A 22527-nucleotide genomic window follows, 5' to 3' on the forward strand; every position below is an offset into this window, starting at 1 on the left:
ACAAAAAACGAGAATGTGACCCTACGTGACATCAAATTATAAACAGTGCACCCTATTCATTTTTAGGGTATATAAACCCGTTCATTTTCATCCTCTTCGGATAGTAAACCTTTTTTTTCCGTGGGAAAATGACTTTACGCATACCCCGGCTCCCTGGGGGGGGGGGGGGGGGAGCCGGGGTTATGTGGGACCGTCCTTGGGGGAAATCCCCTAAAGGCTACCCACTAAAAACCCACGCCCACCTAAGCTAAAGGGGAGGTGCCTGGATCACACGAGTACTCAACAGGACACCTCCCAGCTATCATCATACCCCGGGGGAGGGGTTAACCTCCCCCACTGCCTACGCTATAAGACCCCGGGCGGAGGGACCCGCCCGGTGTCCCCATCCCTGGAGCCTTCGGATTGGGCTTCCCGAGCCCCAGCTCGGTCCACCCACAGTTCCCGGAGTCTTCGTGCCCCGCTCGGAGCCGGTATCCCGAAGGAACCAGCCCCGGCCGAGGCAAGAAGACGCCGCCACCGGAAGGAAGGGCCGTCGGAGGCGCGATCCGGCACGCCCCGACCCTTCCTTTCCCCAAACCCCCCACGGATCCCCCTCCCCAATCGGGGAGGAACGGACCGACACCCCCCCACACCGGGAAACTAACCCGGGGGGTGTCGGCCTATCACGGGGGGAGCTATGCTCCCCCCCGGGGGCCCGGGTCAGCTCACACCCAGGGCCCCCAAGTTCACCGCCCCCAGTTGTGGGGGCATAACAGGGCGCGGGGAAACTCCCCGCGCCAGCCCCACCCCCCCCACCACCGGGGGCACACGTTGGCGCGGGGGAGACCCCCGCGCCCTCCCTACCCTCTCCGCCCCCCTCCTGGGGGGCACACGTCGGCGCGGGGGTCGTCTCCGCGCCAACACACTCCTAGCCGAGCCCGGGTCACGCTCCCGGGCCCGCTCGGCGGCCTCCTTCCGGGACATCACGTCCTCGCAGAAGGAGGCCACCGCCTTCCACGACCTCACGCTGTCGACCATGTGGTCGACCACGGTCGACAGCGAGAGGTCCCACCCTTCCACCGCGGCTCTAAGGACACGGCGCGGCTCAGCCCAAGCTGGGCACTCCTCCAGAGTGTGCCGCGCCGTGTCCACATCTTCGCCGCAGTGGTGGCACTGCGCGGTCGGCTCCCCCCCCCTTCTGTGCAGGTACTCTCCGATGCAACCGTGGTCAGAGAGCACCTGCGTGAGGCGGAAGGTCAATCTTCCCCGCTTCCTGCACCATATATAAAATATGAGCAGGAGGTTCGGATAGTAAACCTTCGAATCAAGTTAACCTTATAGATTCCGGTATTTCGGTAATATTTCTATTTGGCATTCAACAATTACTCTTAACCTCCGCATTGCCAGTGCGTCAACACCGTGCACCTTAGGTAACAATACTTTTATTGTATACTTATATTCAATTCGATCACGACACCAACACTTGCAGTACACATTTAAATATATCTGTGTTGCTTGGTAAATCGCGCAACCTCTAAAACCCTTAATTATCATCCTTAACACTAGAACTACCGAACCAGTCAAAATGACTGGTGGATGATTTCTTCTTTCACGATTAGTGAAACTATGAAAAAGTTTTCTGGAGAAATTTTTTGATGAAAATGAAACCTGAGCATACTCAATCTTGTTGTTATTATAAAGCGATAAGTCTAAGTAACGTTTAGGGCTCGGTAGTTCTAGTGTTAATATCCTCATCTAGTAATTGAATGTTCCCACACGATAAATCTTACCGCTCGGATTGTATAAAATTGTACTAAATTATATTAGTTAAAACTGTACTAAATTATATTAGTTACGAGGCCTACTAACTATTCTAGCGGCTCCCTGATTTCGCATCAGGTTTGTCCGCATCCTACAGCTCCCTGATTTCGCATCAGGTTCGTCTGTGAGTCATCTAACCTCCCAGTGCCTCCCCAATTTCGCACTCGGTTCATCCGCGCTATTATACAACCTCCTAGCAGCTCCCCAGTTTCGCATCGAGTTCGTCTGCCCGTTTCTCTCAGTGACTCCCCAATTTCGCATTGGGTTCGTTCACGAAGTTTCACCCTCCTAACAGTTCTCCGGTTTTGCACCGGATTCGTCTGCGTTTGACTCCATTTCTGGAGTCTTTCTGATTTCACATCATGTTCGTCCTCGACGTCTATAATTCTAGCGGCTTCCCAATTTCGTATTGGGTTCGTCCGCGCACCTAACTAACAAATTGAAACCATATTCCTGGGGTAATAATCCATCGCCGGCCTCTCGCGCTGCTTGCAGCCCTGGCTCGTAACATTAGCAATAATAATACCTGGCGTACCTATTAATTTTTACTTGAATACTCAAGGTTGAAACGTAAATCGTAGGTTAAGGGTTTAAGTAATCAAGCAGGAGTGACAGATATGAAAAAAGTCAAAAAACTTTGTTTCGCTTCCACCAAAATGAATTTGGAAAAATACATAGATATGCTCGATGGTGTGTTAATCCCATTTTTAGAAAATATAGTTGGTCAAAATAAATTTATATTTCAGCAAGACAACGCAGCGATTCACGTTTCAAAATATTCCTGTGAATGCTTTCAAGCACAAAACATTCCTGTGATGGAGTGGCCACCATGTAGCCCTGATATGAACCCCATTAATAATGTATAGGGCACACTGGTAAGGAAAGTATATGCCAATGGCCGTGAATTCGCCAATATTGACAGTTTAAAAGAAGAAATTAAACGCTGCTGGGAAGAGATTTCTAATACTGTGATAAATAGTCTTATAAATTCAATGACAAATCGAGTTTTCGCTTTAATCCGAAGTAATGGCGGCCATACTAAATATTTTTGTAATATCTATATATTTTCAATTTTAAATTTGTTTCTTTACACGTGCGTTTAAACGAATTTCATACGAAAAATATGGTTTTGTTTATAAACATTTTTGCATAAATGTGTAGGTAAAGATATATGTACAAATGTTATAGTATATAAATGTATTTATAATCTTCAGTTATTATTATATGATTCTTGTTAAAATTTGGAACCTTTAACCCCAAGATCCTTATCTTCTTACGTCTTTTTAAACAAATTTCGCTCAGTGTTAGATTTTTATGACTGTTAGCGTAAGATCGATATAATGCTATCTGGAAGCGATATCGGATCGATGCAGAACCGATAAAGAAACCAGTTATAAATTATGACATACTTTATTTTGAAACCTGTATTAGATATCATAATATTTCTTTACTTTTGATGATAAGACACGTTTGTTCGTTTAGTGTAAAAGTACGTAATTTTTCATATTGAACTTTGAGAAAGAAAATGGTCGAATTTAAACATTTGTTTGGCGCAATAGTACTTTTTTTTATTTATTTGATTTAAACTGATAATTAAAAGACAATCAATTTCGTGGGAAACTAGTAGCACCATACCACCATTTGTGATTATTACAAATCAGTTACGGAAAATGATTTAAATACTAAATGTGTATCTTACTAGTTGCAAATTTTTCTGCTTAACTTTCCACCTAATTCCTTTCCAGTCAGGCTTTCTTTCCCTCTGACCACTGTACTCGTTCGACTAATTATGGCGCAAATACATCTTTCTTAAATCGTGCACAATGATATTGCAAGTCTCGCTGAAAACTGCTATTTTTAGTAAGTTGAATTACTTAGCCAGTTTGGCTAAACTTTACTTGAGGAATCCAGAAATTTTTAACTTTTTTTTTGTAATTCAATAGATGTTGACGAGAAAATGCCGAAAATCCAAGTTTTCATCCTAGGAGATGAATAGTTTACAAGTTGTGCATGTGTAAAGATGTGCGATATTCAGCGTTTTTGACAGGTAGGGGCACCGGCATATTGGTATGTATTCAGATATCGTCCAATGAGCGGAGGCGCGAAAATGTTAGTCTGGGTTAGGTTCGTGAGGGGCGGGGTAGGCGGGGGGCGGAAAGATGGTCACATAATTCGAACCCTGGTCATTCGCGTGGAAACATGGTACGTTAACATCACACTTATATATTGTACTTGAATATTGTATTTTACGAGAATAATGCAACTTTAATCGTTAATATTTCACAAACCATTGACTATTTGCCTTATAATGGGGTGTATTCGTAAACAGGAAAACGAGAGCTTATAGCTCTACACTTGTGTGTGCAAATTTTCAGCAAAGTCGGTGACCCGAAGGTCGCGGAGTCTCCTTGTTAGATCTAAAAAATGCACTGTAGTAACGGTGCAATTCGAGAACCTTGTATGTGTGTCGTGCGCATACGTTAGCGCGGAAGTAGCGTCGTTCCCGCTAGTCAGTTTTCTTTTGTACTGCGTTCCTAGACTTTTCCGCGTGTGCATCGCACAATGACCATTCGTATCGATATAGTTATTAAGGGGGCCGGCAGGTCGACTCTGTGTAACCACACACATACATGAAATCTATATACGTATATGAACTTGCAAGGGTCAAAATCTTGACAAATTGACGCTTCAATATTGCAATGAGCAGTTTAAAAGTGGTCACTTGTGTTTCCTAAAAGTCCAATCTACGTCTGTCCAGAGCCCAAACTGCGAATTTATACCTCATCGTCGAGTAATTTGCAATATTCGGCAGCATACATATCGTACATATGTAAACCTGTAATATCGATCTGCATTATCGACCGTATTCTATCGCAAGGTACAGTATTTGCCGCGGGGAGACCGGGGCGCTAGTAAGCGGAACCGCGAAATGGTGCGTTTTTTTCTAGACATTTTACGCCTTAAATAAGTAAGTAATCAATTAAAAATGCATACCACCGTGTTCGTACATGTCTTTGCTACGTCTGTCCAGAGCGTTTTTTTCGATACGAACACTAAATCTCTCGAAATGAAGAGAATCTCTCTGCGGCAGCCATCTTGTGACGTCATCCTTGCTTCAGAAAGCGAGATTTCTGCCGAATATTACAAATTACTCGACGATGAGGTAGAAATTCGCAATTTGGGCTCTGGACAGACCTAGATTGGACTTTTAGGAAACCCAAGTGACCACTTTTAAACTGCTCATTGCAATATTGAAGCGTCAATTTGTCAAGATTTTGACCCTTGCAAGTTCATATACGTATATGGATTTCATGTATGTGTGTGGTTACACAGAGTCGACCTGCCGGCCCCCTTAATCCATAATATACGCAATAAACGTATTTATACCTGCGTAGACTCGTTAAATCCTAACAGGCACCTTCTAAATTTTCATTGCAGGCACAGATAAAACACATAAAAATCGTGTCATTTACTCTTTTCTTCGCAATTGCGACTGAAAATAGTCTTTTAAAAAGGTTATTTCTACATCACCTAGTAAACTAATCCTTCTAACGTCTAAAAAAGGACTCAAGCCATTTCGTACAATTGTAAAAGAGTTATTCGTTTTTTAAGGATGTACGAATACCTTTTACACCCACTGTATGTAGGTACCTATATCGAGACACATATATATGTCTGTATACATCGAAAATGATTAAAGATTAAATGTATATTTCATAGGTTGTTGAAATTGTTTTCAAACGCATCCTCGCATCTCATATCTGTGACTTTTCTCCTGCTTGATTACTTAAAACCGTGCTAGGTTCTTAGAAAAGGGCGAGGTGTTTTGATGAGCGGTAGAATGACTGGACAACTTATTGGTAACAATGTTGAGGATATGATAGGAGACGTGTTGTTCTTATCATAAAGCACAGCGTTAGTGAATAAAGGAACTTTAATACAACTTGGAACGGTGAACTTATTACATATATACCAGGTATATCCTGCCTAACCGACTCTTTTGTCGAACTGACTCTGGGCAGACGTGCAACTAACGTCTTCCTCGCTCTCGTCTTGTGCCGATCGTCATTTTAACTTCCGAAAGTCATTTCGACTTCTGACGCACACTCTATTAGGCTTTTTCAAGTTGTTACATTGTAACAGCCAAAGCGACGCCGCGCCGACACCCCGACATTCCCCTATGTGAGTTTTACTTACAATCTGACTACTTTATTTCAACAAACAATAACTTTTATTGTAATTAGAACGACTGCACAACATTGTAGCTTTTGTGAGAATTGGCTGAAGACTAAAGACTAGAACGGAAAGATGCTTCTAAGGGATGTGAACTGTTCTGGCGCCAGAAAGTCCCAGAAAAAATCGGACGAGTCCCGTCGCTTCGGAATCAGGAGCCTTCGGCTCTCAGACTAATTTATTGCCTCTAGTCAGGTGGTCGAAGTCTTTGGGATTTGGTGTCAAATTCTAGAGACGCTTTCTAGGTTTCGCAGTGCGTTGCGTCTCAACAACATACAGTCAGTCCCATAAGTATTCGTACGCTCTTAAAAATCACATAACTTTGTCAATATTGGACTATACTACTTGAATTTTTTTGAGAAGTTAGAACAATTGGATCACTACATAACGTGAGAAAAATATTTGATTAAAATTGCAATTGGTCGAAATTACAGAGAAAGTACTAAAAGTTGTATTTTGCAACTTTTTTATGCGGGCTTATATTAAAAATTTAAAAACTACGTTTTGTACATCTGTAGCAATTATGCATATTCTGAATATTTCATCTAAATCGGTCAACATTGCACTGAGCTCCAAACATTTAACGATGAAAACTTAAGGGCGAAAGCCGCAGAATTTTGGCCTTCTCAGGGAATTTCGCCCTTATGTGATCATTTTGGAACATCTGCAGCTCATTGCAACGTTGACCGATTTTGATGAAATTCTCAGAACATGTATAATTCGTACAGATCTACAAATCGTACTTTCTAAATTTTCAGTATAAGTCCACATAAAAAAGTTGCAAAATACAACTTTTAGTATTTTCTCTGCACTTTCGACCAATTACAATTTTTGTAAAAAATTTTTTTCACTTTATGTAGTGATTCAATTGTTCTAACTTCTCAAAAAAAATTCAAGTAGTATAGTCCAATATTGACAAAGTTATTCGATTTTTAAGAGCGTACGAATACTTATGGGAGTGACTGTACATAGATTAAAATGGAAAAAGTAACTGTAACATTCTTAACGGTTTCAGTAAGTAATATCCGGTGGCCTATACGTATAGTGGCGGTAATTCTATAGAACAGTGATGAGCAACTCGCGGACTGCGGTGGGCCAAAAGTGGAAATCTAATACTATGCGCGGGCCGCAACGAAGACAACATTAAATACTTTGTTGCGTCGCCAGTTCCAATTTCGGTCTGTGTATTCGCTACGGTCTCTTAATGTCTCTTTAATGAATTTATTATTCTAAGACACTGGTACACGCTTAAGCATTGTACCACGACTTAACCACCGAACTTTAGTGTTAAATAGAATATCGCCATATTCGCTTTCCATATCTTTCAAAAATTCCTTAAACCCACGATGGTTTAGTCCTCGAGATCTAATAAAATTTACAATTTTAATAATAGGTGGAACTACATTAGACATTTTTAGAACTTTAGCACCCAAATTTTCTTGGTGTAAAATACGATGCGAAATAAATATTTCACGGCCTGTTAAATTTTTCATACCTTTCGATAATAATCCCGACAAACCAACATTCATACTGGACATGGCTCGAGCTCCATCTGTACTTATTCCAACAATCTTTTCCATTGGGATATTTAATACATTCAGAACAGTTTTTATTTCTCTGTATATATCGTCTCCGGTAGTAGTTCCTACAATAGGAACTAAAGATGCAAATTCTTCCGTTACATTGAAATTGGAATCAGTTCCTCTTAAAAATACAGCAAGTTGTGCGGTATCATTTATGTCACGACTTTCATCCACAGATAGAGAAATCCATTCTAACTTGGAAATATGTGTCCGCAAACTGTCCTCAATATTCTCTGATAGTTCGTCAATTCTCCTTGCGACTGTAAATCGCGACAAGCTAATTTTGGAAATTATATCCTTTTGATTGGGGAAGGCGGCATCTGCTATCGCCAATAAACATTCTTTCACAATTTCTCCGTCATGAAAGGGTTTCATCTTTTTTGCCAAAATTTGACTAACAAGATAACTCGCACGAACTATCCTATCTGCGGTGGATGCAGTACTCTCAAGTGAATTTCGCAACTTTAAATTTAAACTTGCTTGTAATTCATCCACCATGTCTTTGCGTAACTGTTCTTGCAGATTATTAAATTTTAAAGAATGTTTACTATCATAGTGTCTCTTAATATTATATTTTTTCAACACAGATATTTTTCACTGCATATCAAACAAACAGCACTTTCATTGATACAAGTAAAAAAGTAATCCTACGTCCAACTATCGATAAACTGCCGATGTTCATTTTCAATTTTACGTTTACCAGAATTCGAGCTCATGGCAAAATATGAAAATACTCGACCGTTATGCGAAGAATGTGTTTTCTGGCACAGTTCAGCGAAGACTGTCGAATACTAGAAAACATAGCCGAGAAGCAACAACAATGTATCGCAAATCGTAGATGAAGGCCTGCGGGCCACAGCGCCGCAGCGCGCCGTGCCGGGTTCCGGCGGGCCGCAGTCAGTATTCTACTGGGCCAAATGCGGCCCGCGGGCAGCACGTTAGCGGCCCTATCGAGTAGGTTCGATTTTCGAGTAGGTACAGCGAGTAGGTTCGATTTTTTTTTACCACAGTACACGCAAGAGTTTAAGAAGTTTTAGCGACTATTGTAGAATTAGATTGCACAAAATTTGGAACACGCACTGGAAGAATACGTACCTATACAGGGTGTTAAAAAAAAACTATTCAATATTTATATGGTATATAGGATACATTGTACTGACAAGGAGAGGCCACGACCTTCGGGTCAGCGATTCGGTTGAAACTTTGCACACTTATAGATCTCATTCTCCTGTTCACGAATATATACTATATATCAATATCACGAGATATTGACGATTAAACTTTCATTATTTCCTATGTAATGCCGTATTTTTTCTGGCCTATACCATGAGTCGGTGTGGCACGACGGTAGCGTGCCAAGTTTTCAGCCGGACGACCAGGGTTCAAATCCTGCCGACAAACGCATTTTTTAAAAATTTCATTATGTTTTATCATTGCATATTTATATTATTAATTTCAACCGAAAATGCAGTTCGGAACTTCGTTTGCATTATCATCCCCAATATAAACTGTCTGTTCGGTCCCACACAGACCGAATGTGAGTTATGACATAAACACGGTCGGCTGCAATAGCCAGAACACTTTAGGCGACGCGACGGTCCCAAGATTTGGAGTGTCATCGGACACCACTGCGAGACCTCCGTGAGCGAGACCATTGAAAGGGCAATACACAAACATTTCATTTTCCAGACCATCTTTCACATATCCTTCACACCTAATCCATTCAGATAATCTAAACACAATTCCACCAAATCGCATCCTTACTCCGACGACCAAATGCACCACCCACTAACCAATAGAAGAAGAGTCCGAGTTAACGATATAGACGACACGACACCGAACGAGGAGAAAGCTAAGATACCTCGAAGAGAACACAAATCGATCGCGTCGAGAAACTCTTTGTACGCGTTATACTTCGCCAACTGACTTGAGATTGTTAAGTTTTAAATATATTGAAGTGTTGTCCAAAACGTCGAGTTTCATTTCAATTAGACGTAGTTACCCCGTAACTCCGTCAAGGCCCGAATATCGTCCGCGAGCAAGCGAAACGGGACCTACGACCCCGCGAAGTCCGACAGGCGGACTGACGACATTTCGGACGCCTCACTGTCAATAAACAGTGACATTGGAGACGCTCTTGAGATCGAGGAAAAACTCTTCAGAACGCGACACAGTTTGAAAACGGCGGGTCACATTACTTACCATTCGTGCTCGCAGTGATAAAGTTTTAATTTTCCTCTAATGATTAGTTTTAAATTCTTTTTCTTCAATGCATATAATGATAAGTACCGGTTTCATTTTGATAAAATACAGCAGTCCGTCGAAAATTATTGGAAAGCAGTAAAATATATCACCTCGCAATTCCATTTAAATTATATAATCACCACGGATCAGACAGGAAGTCAGTATCAATCAACGTTCGAAAGGACAATAACATATAAGGGAGAAAAGACCGCACTTGTTCAAAAAAAGGTAGATGAACTTATGTCACATCACACAAACGCAATAGTAACTTGTTCGAAATCCGGAAAGTTAACACAAGATATTTATAAAGTCTTCTTAAAATTTAATACACATATTTAATATATAAATTACTATTACTATAATATATAATAATAGTAAATAATCCTGTCATTAGTAAATAAATACATGTTATTTGTAATTCAAAATGCAATTTTATGCGTGAAATTTAATCGATTGAAATTAATAATATAAATATGCAATGATAAAACATAATGAAAAAAAAAATGCGTTAGTCGACGGGACTCGAACCCTGGTCGTCTGGCTGAAAACTTGGCACGCTACCGTCGTGCCAACCCGACTCATGGTATAGGCCAGAAAAAATACGGCATTACATAGGAAATAATGAAAGTTTAATCGTCAATATCTCGAAAACTATTGGGTATCTGCCCCTATAATGGTATATATTCGTGAACAGGAGAACGAGATCTATAAGTGTGCAAAGTTTCAACCGAATCGGTGACCCGAAGGTCGTGACCTCTCCTTGTGAGTAAAAAAGCTTTAGTACTTGCAGATTTTGTTGAAAGGATATATTGTAGTAGTTAGCAAATTGTATGTATAAACACTTTCTAAATTGTTGATCTTATGAACGTTTACAATATAGTGACCACTTTATTTCATTCAATTAGAACTGTTGAACTAACAAACCGATTAAAATGAGTTTTTAGGTGCTCACAATAGAAGCATAAAAGTGTATGCTCAAGAATTTATTTAAATTAATTCTATTCTTCATGTTATCCCCTAGTTAATTTCGTCGGGGTGTATATATAGACGGCCTTCGTTTCCGAGATATTTGAAAAAATCTGTTACTACTGCACAGAGTACTTTATTTAACTATTTACTTAAAAATTTGAATATTGTACAATGTAGTACAATTTCCCGTGCTTAAACTCTTGACTTCAGTATGAAGCAACAATTTTTTAAATGCACCTTTAAACAGAAATGCTGTTAGGTTGTTATTGTTTCTAACCATGCTTCTGATGCAAGAGAAAAATAATTCAAGGTGACCTTGGCTGCACCGATATACAAGACTATGTAAGATATTTTTAGTTTAAAAAATATTCATAGGAGTATTAGAGGCTCCATGCATATGAATAGTCCTATAAACCTTATTTTTCTTTGCGATTCAGTAATCTTTTCTCTATTAAAAAATGATAAATTTAAAATGTAATCTTTTGACTCAGTTATTTTATTGTCTATTTCATTATAATTTTCTATGTTGTAATAAGAATGTAAGGATAGATCGAGATTGTATGGAAGAATGTGAATGGGGATCACATCCAAAGTACTGAGAATGAGTGGGATAGCGAATAGCGATTTGTTAACCCTTTGCACTCGAAGCTATTTTAACTCAAAAACGAAGCATTTCTTTCGACCTAGAATACTTCCCTTCTATATATTTTTATTCATGTTATACATACTCAAATGGTGCAATTTATCCGTACAATACTGAAATGTTTAGTAATTTATTAACTACAAAGTTCATAATGTAAAAAATATTTTGAATAATGATATAGTAATTTTTAGTGACGTCTTACAGTCGCCACTCGAGTGCTAGGGGTTAAGTTTATTAATTTTATTTACTACTATTATAATTTGTTTAAGTTTCTTATTATTCATTTTACATATGGTTCATTTATTATTATTATTATTATTATTAATATATTATTAATTTCGTTTTAAATTTGTTAGTTTTTAAAAATACATTTTTTTTATAAAAATTGTTAATTTCTTGTTAAATTTATTAATTCTATTGGTAAATGTCATTTTCTGTGAAGAATTACTTATATGTATATACATTAATAACCAAATTTAGAGAAGTGCCCAAAAATAGGCCATTTGTCCGCACTGTGCGCCGCGGTGATTAACAACGCGTCACGCTACTTCGAGAGCTGTTTTCAACCCTTCAAAGTAGAAGGTTGCCGACAAAAAAAACACGTGTCAAATATTTTTCGAAGAACTATATCTCACATAATTTTCATCAAATTGACTTGTATCAACTAAATATGTTCCCTTGTTAGTTTCTCACGGGAAAAATGCCGGAGAAAGTGGTTTTTATTTTTTTCAACTATGAAGCACCAAACTCAGGACTTTGAAAAAATTGAGTATAATACTTACGACAACATTCCATTGCTAAATTAAATCTGTAGTAGTGTTTCTTCAACTTCTATATGAAATCTGGATTTTTTCGATTTTTTTCGTGGTTTTCATTTTTTACAAGCAGAGTTTGCTACGGAAAATCTGAAACGATACCTAATATGTGGCTTTTTTAAAATTCTTTCAGAATTTTAAATTGTTATTAAATGGGGAAAATGGGCCAAAACTGGTTTTTCGATTTTCCTCTATAACTACCCTTATAGTTGAGGTATTGGGCTGAAACTTGGCAGAAAGGTTTCTTTTTTGTTAGCCTATCGAATGGTTCAAACTCGATTAAAATTGGGCCGGGGGCGAATTTGGTCCCTAAAACCCGGCTATATCCTTTGCTTTGTATATATTTTATGATTTACTTTATTTTAGTCAGCCTACTGCAACGTCGTCGTGAAAAGTGAACACGAAAGGATTCGTTTTCTCGAGAATTTCAGGAAACGAATTTCGGTGTATTGATATGGCGTATTGAGCCGATATAGTTCGGTATAGCAACCCTAATAGTTTTTTGTAGTATGTGCAGGGAAAAGTTGTTCAAACTCATGATTTTAACAACATATTTCAAGGTCAGTAAAATGGGTGAGGTGCGTCGCCGGTGCGTCGTCGGTGTATTACATATTTACCAAAACTTTCTTCCAAATTTCAACTCTATACCTTGTCTGTAAGGATAGTTACAAGGGAAAAAACATAAAACCAATTTTTGTCCTACTTTTATAATTTAATTACATTTATACATACATGGAAAAAGGAAATTGACACGTTTAAGATATCGAATCACATTGAAATTTTTCCGATTTTTCAGTCGCGAAATCAGCCTGCGAGAAATTTTAAAATGTGGACATTTCAGCATATTATTGAAGTTCAGCAATACTGTCACAAGCACTATTTTCGTATTTTCCAGATTTCTTGGGCAAGTGCGTCGTAGTTAGAAAAAACATTGAAAAACTATTTTTTCAGTGTTTTTTCTGCGAAAATGTAAGTTGTACTCGCTTTTCTTAATTATTTAAGTAGGTATATTGTACAATGTTAAATATTTCAACATACAAATATGTGTTTGCAGTGGAAAGTATATAAAAATGAAATATTATACGATTCCTCTGCATTAATTATAGCTAACTTTCAACCTATTCTGATATAAATTCAGGCAGCCGTGGTTACCTACTTTAGTCGTGAATGATAAAATCATGTTCACAATGAAGTCGATACAAATACAAAACAAGAAAAATATTTTCTACTTTTGCTAAATTGATTTCACATTGTATATTTCTAGATACAGAGATGGATCAGTGCGACTTCGAAATCCAAACATCGAACTCATGGATCAAGATATATTGTATCACCTTGCACTCGGTAGCGGTTCCCATGATCTCGTCGAAATGTTCGGTGACGTGAAGGTAAATAACAAATCATTTAATTTAATTATCATCTGCTATTTATTATGGAGTCCTCTTTCTTACAAATTCCACCTAATTAGAATTTAAAAATGATTAGAACCGTCCCTGATAAAACTCGACAATCAAATACTGTTTCCGCCGTCTAAGCAATCATTTTATCTAATACAGTGTTTTCCACAAGTGAATAGAAACCTCGAATAAGGGTCTACGTTATATGTACTAATACATGCAATTTTATTCGAGGTTTTCATACAATTATTCGACAACGTTCAATCAAATAATCAACTTCTCGTCGCTACTATTTTTACTTACAATAATAATTGTATCAATTATAACTATCATTATTATTATTGTAGGGATAAAGCCGGCTGACTGGTCACGCAGATATTTATTGGCAATATAATTCACAATCACGACTTAAATTCTAAAACTTCACCGATTCGGCTATTATTTTCGACAAAAACCCGACTATACGACTTTCACCATCTATTTCAATCGTTAACTGACTCCGATGCCCGTCTGCCCGTTTTCATATAGCGTTCGTCTTATTTATTTTATTTGTTTACTTCCCGGGGCAACGGCCGCTTGTCCTAGCGTTTTTCGAGCGAACGTCAAAACATCGCACCCCTTGCGCTGTTTTTTCCGTTCGCTCAGGTGACTCGCGCCGCGAAGGTTGCGGGGCAACGCCTGTTACCTTTAAACATTTGGCCGCTCTCGCGTCCCCGCCGCTCACCCTTCATCCATCCACACACACACATCCATTCATTCATCTCACATTATTATTATTATTGTTATTGTTTTTATTATTATTTGAACCTCGTAGCTATTAAGTGCACTTAGTTGACACTATTACAATTCCATCCTAACCATTCACACTGCACTCTGCAACCGCGGTCGGTCAATGACGGTAGACCGGTGGGGGGGGGGGGTAGAAGAGGCGAATCACCACACAGTCATACTGCTTCAACTTATATTTAATAAACTGTTACTTTGATGCACACTACTTGACCTCCGAATTACAACTAACTCCTTCCAGTAGAATGGTCCTTCTTATAAGGTCCGTAACGTTATACCCGTAACGTGGTTTATAGGATTGTTAGAACTCTCATTCATCACTTGCACGCACTCATTTTTCATCCTACTTCCTAATTACAATTACCCATGTATTGTATATATATCCTTATTTCTTATTTCCATTTGTACTTCTGTCTAAACCTATTGCTACTATCAATTTCAACAGTGCTTCTATTATCTAATATTTTATATTATAAATTGTATCTATTGACTGAGTAAAAACCGTGCGTTTTTTATATAAGGCTTGTTTTAGAATTTTTTACACTCTGGACAAATAAAACATTGATCTGGGAGAAGTTTAATTTTATAAGACTAGTTATAATAAGTTTGTAATATTAATTTTTATTGTTACAAACAGTTTATCGTGGCAGAAATTTTACACAGATTCATCCAACATGATATTGGAAGTTACTCCGAGCACACTCTGTCCTCTTGTACCTCATTTGAAAAGAGTTCTCCAAAATTAGATATAAATTTGTTACGAATATCGAATCTTCAGTTTATAATCTTTTGTAATTCGAAGTGTATTACAATATCCTATATTGATTGACGACAAGATATGTGTACCTTTTTTTTTTCTTAATGCATCTCCTTCCACTGCATCCCCCCAGGATCTGTTTCTGAGAAATTACTACCAGGGGATGGTCGGTACTAGCTGTACTGACTCCCGACACGTACAGTGTGTCCCACGAGCTCTGTCCACTTTAATATCTTGGTTATTTCAAACAGTAATAGAAAATGTTACTTACAGAAGTTGTAGAGTTTAAGTGTATTTGTCCTAAAACTTACTGTTGCTGAAATATTTGACTGTTTTCATGAAGCATGTTCTTCATGAAAAGCCTACCAATGTTTACATTTGACGTAGTGAGCATATCCTTGAATACGTTCCATAATGAAATTAACCCTTTGCACTCCGCTGTCCCCTCTCATGGGACATCGTAATTCTAGCATATCACTCGGATGTCCCCTCTCATGGGACATTAAAGTTTATTAGTTATTACGGGGATTAAGTTATTTCAACGCAAATTTTTGAGACATGCATGTTTCCCTGAAGTTTTCTCTTGAAATGGCACAAGAAATCAAATGAAAATATAGTAAAATTACTAAGATATATAAAAAAAAATGTCAGCGGGTTTTGTGTCAGAAGAGAACGTGAGAAGCGTATTCACGACGGTCCGAGCACTTCTCGGCGCCACTTGAAAAGAGCGATAAGGAAAGTTTGTAGAATAAAGGTCGGTATGCGAGCATACCTCGCACTGTATAGTGAGATTTATAAATATAAATAAACAAGTCTAAAACTGGAGGAAAAGATTTTCAAAGCTGAGCTCAGTCTGGTTTGAAGCGTCGAGCGGTATAGATAGATCTAACGAGTGAGAAAATCGGAAAAGTGACGCTTCGACGTATTGTTTTCTCCGTAAGTCGCTGAAATGGTGGACTAAATTATTTTTTGGGGGGTTGGAAATGTGTGTCATTAACTCCCACATTATTTTCCGCATCTCAAAAGAAACAAATAATCAAACGCCAATGACGCACCACAAGTTTGTCAAGGCATACATTGACCAGTTGAGAGGTGATTTTCGTGAATCGAGAACGCGTCCATCCACATCTTCTGCGGACAATGGATTAGATAATAAGCTACATATTCCCGATGTGGGACAAAGAAAACGAGATTGCATTGTTTGTTCTGACAGGAAAACACCTGGTGGCAGACGTTAAACGACTTATTATTGTCAAACGTGCACAAATCAGCCTGCAATGCATATTGGGAAGTGTTTTAAGGTTTATCACACTGTACAAAATTATAAAAAATAAAATATTGATCTTTCTGCAAATATACATTTCTCGATGTCAACCAATTCATATAAGTCAAATATTATTATAATACGCTACTTGGTTCCAAAACTATACTAAATAATACGAGGGTCTGTAAATGCACGTTTCTGCCACAAAGTAGCGCTGAGTTGAACAAATTTTGTATCGATATCGTTAAAAAATCAATTCAAAGCTTGTAGTCTCTACTGTCAGATGCTTTTTCAAATTTTCAGTTACGTTGCTTTTTAACACAGTTATAGCGGTATAAAGAGGGCTTTAACAGTTACAAAAAATTTTGTTCAACTTCTGGACATCACATGGGAAGAGATAAATTTTTTTGATAAATCGCGTTACCATAATTTGTAGGCGTCTGTTTTCCTGAGCAAAAAACCTGGTTGTCGAATATAGTGCGTTTTTTTTTTGTTCGAGTTATGCAACATTGAAGCAAAATGATCTTTTTAACTTTAACTGGCTCTAGAAAGCGAAAGATCATCGTAGAATCTTGTGCAAAAAAGCAATAGAAAGAGCATTTCTTTCTCTTAAAGGCACTTCTTTTTTCCAATTTAATGAACATTTTGATATACCACATCTTTCTGAAAATATGTTTAAAATTATAATAATTTCCATTTTTCATTTAACTCGCTATACCTCGGCGAGAAATGATCGCAATATTCTTAAGATCAGATTGAAGCTGAGATTCTGCCGATTCGATTGAGCACCTGATGAACCCGCAGCGGCAATTCTTCATCTATGGCAAATACTTTAAAGTTACACATAACATGAAGCTAATAGCGCTAGTTCGTCATGTTGGCGTTCGACTCAAGCGTGCTCTCTTATTTGCATCCGCACTTACCGATGCAACTGACGAAAACGCCCCAAAGACGAATCGGGGTACGCAGACATTATGACATAGAGTAATCTGAAAGGCTATAGCCGGTTTTGGGGGTCAAATGTGCCCTGGAAGGGATTTTATTCCAATTTGTGCCATTCGATAGCCTACCAAAAAAGATACCTTTCAGCCAAGTTTTAGCCCTATAGCTCATCTGTAAGGGTAGTTATAGAGGAAAAACGAAAATCCAGTTTTTGGCCCATTTTCCCCATTTAATGACAATTTAAAATTCTGAAAAAAATCTGACACATTTCGGACACCAAACCACATACTTTGAGTCGTTTTCAGATTTTCCGTTGCAAACTCTGGCTGTAAAAATCGAGAAACACGAAAAAAATCGAAAAAATCCCTTTCAGAGGCTCCCTTTCAGATTGGGTTCATCCACGAAAAGTATACCATCCTCGCGGCTCCCTGATTTTGCATCAGGTTCGACCGCATACTACAGCTCCCTGATTTTGCATCAGCTTCGTCCGCGTACCTAACTAACAAATTAGTATGGGCCAGCATTGTGTACCATGGGAAGACGGACAATGTATTTATTAGTATTGCAGGGGAAAACTTCATGTCCCAACACGATAATCCCGCGATCTATACTGCACAGTCGGAGAAGAAGTACTTTTTGGAGAGAAAGATCGAAGTTTTACAATGGCCATCAAGGTCCCCCGTCCTAACAGTGAATTCTCCATATACGCTCCTCAAAAAAATTATAGGATCACCTTTGTGAACCCGAGAAATTGATTTTTTAACGATATCGATACAGCAATTTTCGGGGGAGTTATGATCACTTGAAATTGACCCAATTTCTCGGATTAATTCAAGACAGAAGGATTTCTAAGAAAATGTCTATTATAGTGCGATTCCTCCCCATAGACCATAAGACATCAAACTTGAATTTCTTTAAATAAAAATTACTTAAACAAACAATGTTTCATTATTCAATAAATTTTTTTATTTAAAAATATGCGTCTCCTAGAGTTCTATGTTCGATTTAATTGTGTGTGCATTATACAGAGTGCTCCAAAAAGTTGTACTTTCTTGAAAGGGGTGATTTCCGAGGTCGTTTGTAGTAACTTTTTCCTCTGCGAAAATATTTTTCGCGGCTTTTTTAAGGAGTTATTAACGAAAACCACGGAGCAATCAGAGTATGGCTACAGTGTACAAATCCCGGCTAAATCAATGTCAACGCCACGCTCAGCGGGACCTCTTATTGGGAATTCGTCTGCTGCAGCCGCGCTCTGATTGATCCGTGTTTTTCGTTAATAACTCGAAAACAAAGCCGCAGACAGCATTTCTGCAAAGGAAATAGTGGCTTCAAATGAACTCGTGGATTTCATTCGTGACGCAGACAAATTTGCCACGTCACTATATGGCATACATATGTATACATTTATTTAAATCATTGTATTATCGTTAGTACATTTTTTCGTTCTATTGTTATGGATATAGTTATTGTTAGTATAATTTTTATGAATATAATAAAAAAAAGTGTATCACACTGCAAGCAGCGGCGGACCGTTAATTTTGGGGCCCTAGATTAACCATCCTGTTAATTTGGGGGCCTACCTAATTAATCCAAATTAACTCAAATACCAAAACTTTTATATAATTTATTTCTTCTGAAGTTTTTAATTTAGATTGTTTGTATCCTTATTTTTGTTTTTACCGTGAAGGAGGACTTTTGACTAAACGGAGTCCTAGGCTGCAGCCCATAAAGCCCGTGCCTAGTTCCACCGCTGACTGCAAGGAAGCTCATATGCACATCTAATGCGCATTTAGTGAAAAAGTGAATATCTAAGTCCTTGGTTATACAGAGAGAGGCGAGCGGCAAGCTGCAAGAGTGGTAAAACAATTAACGACAAAGCGACAAAAAATAAAGCAAACAAATTACATAAATATGATATAGGCCATACAGCAACTGAGCAATTGCCGCTCGCCGCTCTCTGTATAATCATGGCCTTATCATCAATTGTCGTTAACAACATGAAAATGCGTAAGTATCCGCTATTCAGTTGTTACGCAATAATATTTCAATTAATGAATATGTATGAAGTTAAATACGCGTTTAGTTGAAACGCATATATTATATAATTTGTCTAACGAAAATTACACAATAGATATACAAACTAGAAGTTGGTCGATGCAAACATTTCAAAACATTCATTTTAACATTTTGACTGCCAAACGAGAAACCTCAAAAATTCCATAAAATCGAAGTAATTTAATGAAATAAAAATTGAAAAAAATTAAATGTATGATATTGAGTAGTCCTCCAACTTTCTTGCATTTTACAGATCCTAATCAAAGGTAAAATAAACGTAAAAATATATAACGTAAAAATATTGACGTATATATTAACATAAAAATTCATTTTAAAATCCGGACAAATAATTCCGTCACCCACAATGGGTGACATGGCAGTCAACGTGTTAATAAGCATCAAAGCACATTACAATTTTTGTATAAGCAAGTATGAAGTTAACACGTGTTGTTACATCACATGCTACGCATTCATGCAAATGGCAACAAGTGTGTGATTTGTCATTGAAAGAAATCGCATAAGTTCATAATCTGCATAGATCTACATTGGAAAATTCCTTGCACGATTTTCAGCTATGCAGAAGATATGCATACTTTCCGAAGAAAAGTACTAGGACTTTTCTTGGAAATTCTAAAAGTTGATATCTAAATTTATATTGCAGTTGTTACGTATGGAGACGTTCACCACGTTTATTTCGATTAGAATTTCTAATCTCTTTTCTGAGAACGAAAAGCGTCCCAACAGGCCCCTTTTATTAACGAAAGATACTGTATGCCTTCTTTATGCCAAAATCTCTAGACACTCCCTTCTGGCATCCGTTAATCAATATTCTGATAGGAAATAGCCCGGATAACCTTCATTAACCCCTTTTAACGAAAATCTAACTGAGGCCTGCTTTTCATTAGAAGTGACAAAAAATGTGACTGTGACCCTACGCGACATCAAATCTTAAACAGAGTACCCCTTTCATTTTCAAGGTATATAAACCCATTCGTTTTCATCCTCTTCGGTTAGTCGAGAAGCGGTTCAGTTGAGATTCAGAAACGGTTCCGTAACGTTATAGTAATCGTGCAGTCACGTCGCGTTACAGAGTCAATTCTAGTGAGATCGGGTTAAAGTCCCTTTCGAATCAAACGTAACCTCATAGATTCCGTTAATTCGCGTACTCTATTTGGCTTTTCGACAATCGCTCTCCGACCCCGCATTGCCAGTGTGTCAACACCGTGCAGCATAGGTAAACAATTCCTCTAATTGTACATTTATTATATTCATTCGCGACACAAAGAACAACACTTGTAATAATTTCAATTCAGAATAAATTGTCTTGTTTGTTAACTCGCGTACCCTTAATTATTGCCTAAAATCCTAATATAATAATTGAACGTTCCCACACGATACAATCTAACCGCTCGGATTGTATCAATTAAATTATATAGAAGTTACGAGGCTTACTAATACTTAAATTCGATTCAACGAAGATTTCTCCAACCTAGTGGCTCCTCGATTACGCATTGAGTGCGTCCACGAAATTATACCATCCTAGGCGGATCCCCGATTTCGCATTGGGTTCTTCCGTATCCTAGCAGCTCCCTGATTTCGCATCAGGTGCGTCCGCGCTCTTATACAACCTCCTTTCGTATCGGGTTCGCCGCGTGTTCCCTAGTGACTCCTCGATTTCGCATCGGGTGCGTGCACGAAGTTTCATCCTCCTAGTAGCTCCTCGATTTCGCATCGGGTGCGTCTGCGTTTGACACCAACCTCCCAGAGGTTCCCTGATTTCGCATCAGGTGCGTCCTCGACGTCAACTATCCTAGCGGCTCCTCGATTTCGTATCGGGTGCGTCCGCGTACCTAACTAACAATTGAAACCATATTCCTGGGGTAAAAATCCCCTCGCCGGCCTCTCGCGTCGCTCATAGCCCTGGCTCGTAACACAGTCAAGGGGTGCCGAAGGGTGTCGAGATTTTTTACACAAAATTAGTTCAATATTATACCTTGCCAAAACAATCAGAGCCAGACCAAAATCTATTAAAGGATTTGTTGTATGCTTCCATAAATCGAAAATAAGCAGAAAACAGAGATTTCCGATTAGCCCATATTACCTAATGTTTAACAATTTTTTTGTCAAATAAGCGTTATACCATTTTTTCCATGCCCTTTTTGCACTCCTCAACTTCTTTCGTTTCCTTTTTCACCATGTCATCCGCTGCGGCCCGGTCACGTGACGCGTTTCGTCTCTGTCGTGCATACTCTTGTACTGGTAGAGAGAGGGTAACTATTTTCCCTCAATTAGTGCTACCTCTCCTCATCACTGATTGTACTCCTAGTACCCATCTCAAGTATCCTTCCTGCGTTGCTTCTACTTTCCTTTCTTCCTCTCATCCCCATACTTCCACTCCGTATCTCGTAACTGGCTTTATTAGGGAATCGAAAAACCATTCCCTTTTTTTGTAATCCTCTTTGAAATGCCTTTTTCTTATACCCCATACATTCCTCATTACACTTCCTGCCTTCCTGGTTCTATCTTCTATCTGTACTGACAGGAATTTGTTTTTAAAAATTGACAGGGCAAGCAGTGAAACCGACTTAATCCCGATATATTTGAAAATATATGATAATTCTGTTTCAGTTTGTCTGCATGGGCGGAACACCAAAACGAATGGAACAGTTTGCCCATTTCATAATGAAAGAAATCGGTCACAAGCTTCCATCTGGAACAACGCTTCTTGACATTAGCCAGTATTCGTATCGATACTCCATGTACAAAGTTGGACCGGTGCTTTCTATTAGTGTAAGTATACATCGATAAAGACCAATTTTTTCTCTCAAGTGAAAAATATTCACTCTGCTGCACATTGCATTATTAAATGAGAAAATTACATGACTTCTCGTACAGAAATAAGTAGGATACATAGAATATAATACACCATGATTATGATGTCGGTAATTCCATTGCTGTCTATAAGTTCACATGCAATATGTACAGAATGCTCCGCTGTAGATGATTAAAGAAAGTCGAAAACTAATTCTAAGGGAGGAA

At 38.5% G+C, this 22527-nt stretch overlaps 1 protein-coding gene across 2 annotated transcripts in view; it reads left to right on the forward strand.

Annotated features, from left to right (window-relative positions):
• The window catches only part of LOC143356647 (uridine phosphorylase 1), a 163307-nt gene that overhangs the window by 91154 nt on the left and 49626 nt on the right, over nt 1-22527 (forward strand). For both annotated transcript variants that reach the window (XM_076792527.1, XM_076792526.1), the window contains exons 2-3: nt 13552-13675; nt 22117-22278. In XM_076792527.1, the coding sequence (XP_076648642.1) occupies nt 13552-13675; nt 22117-22278 (286 nt within the window). The remainder of the gene's footprint in view (nt 1-13551; nt 13676-22116; nt 22279-22527) is intronic.

The sequence above is a fragment of the Halictus rubicundus genome, chromosome 8, assembly GCF_050948215.1.
Source record: "Halictus rubicundus isolate RS-2024b chromosome 8, iyHalRubi1_principal, whole genome shotgun sequence".
In the NCBI taxonomy this organism is placed as follows: Eukaryota; Metazoa; Arthropoda; class Insecta; order Hymenoptera; family Halictidae; genus Halictus; species Halictus rubicundus.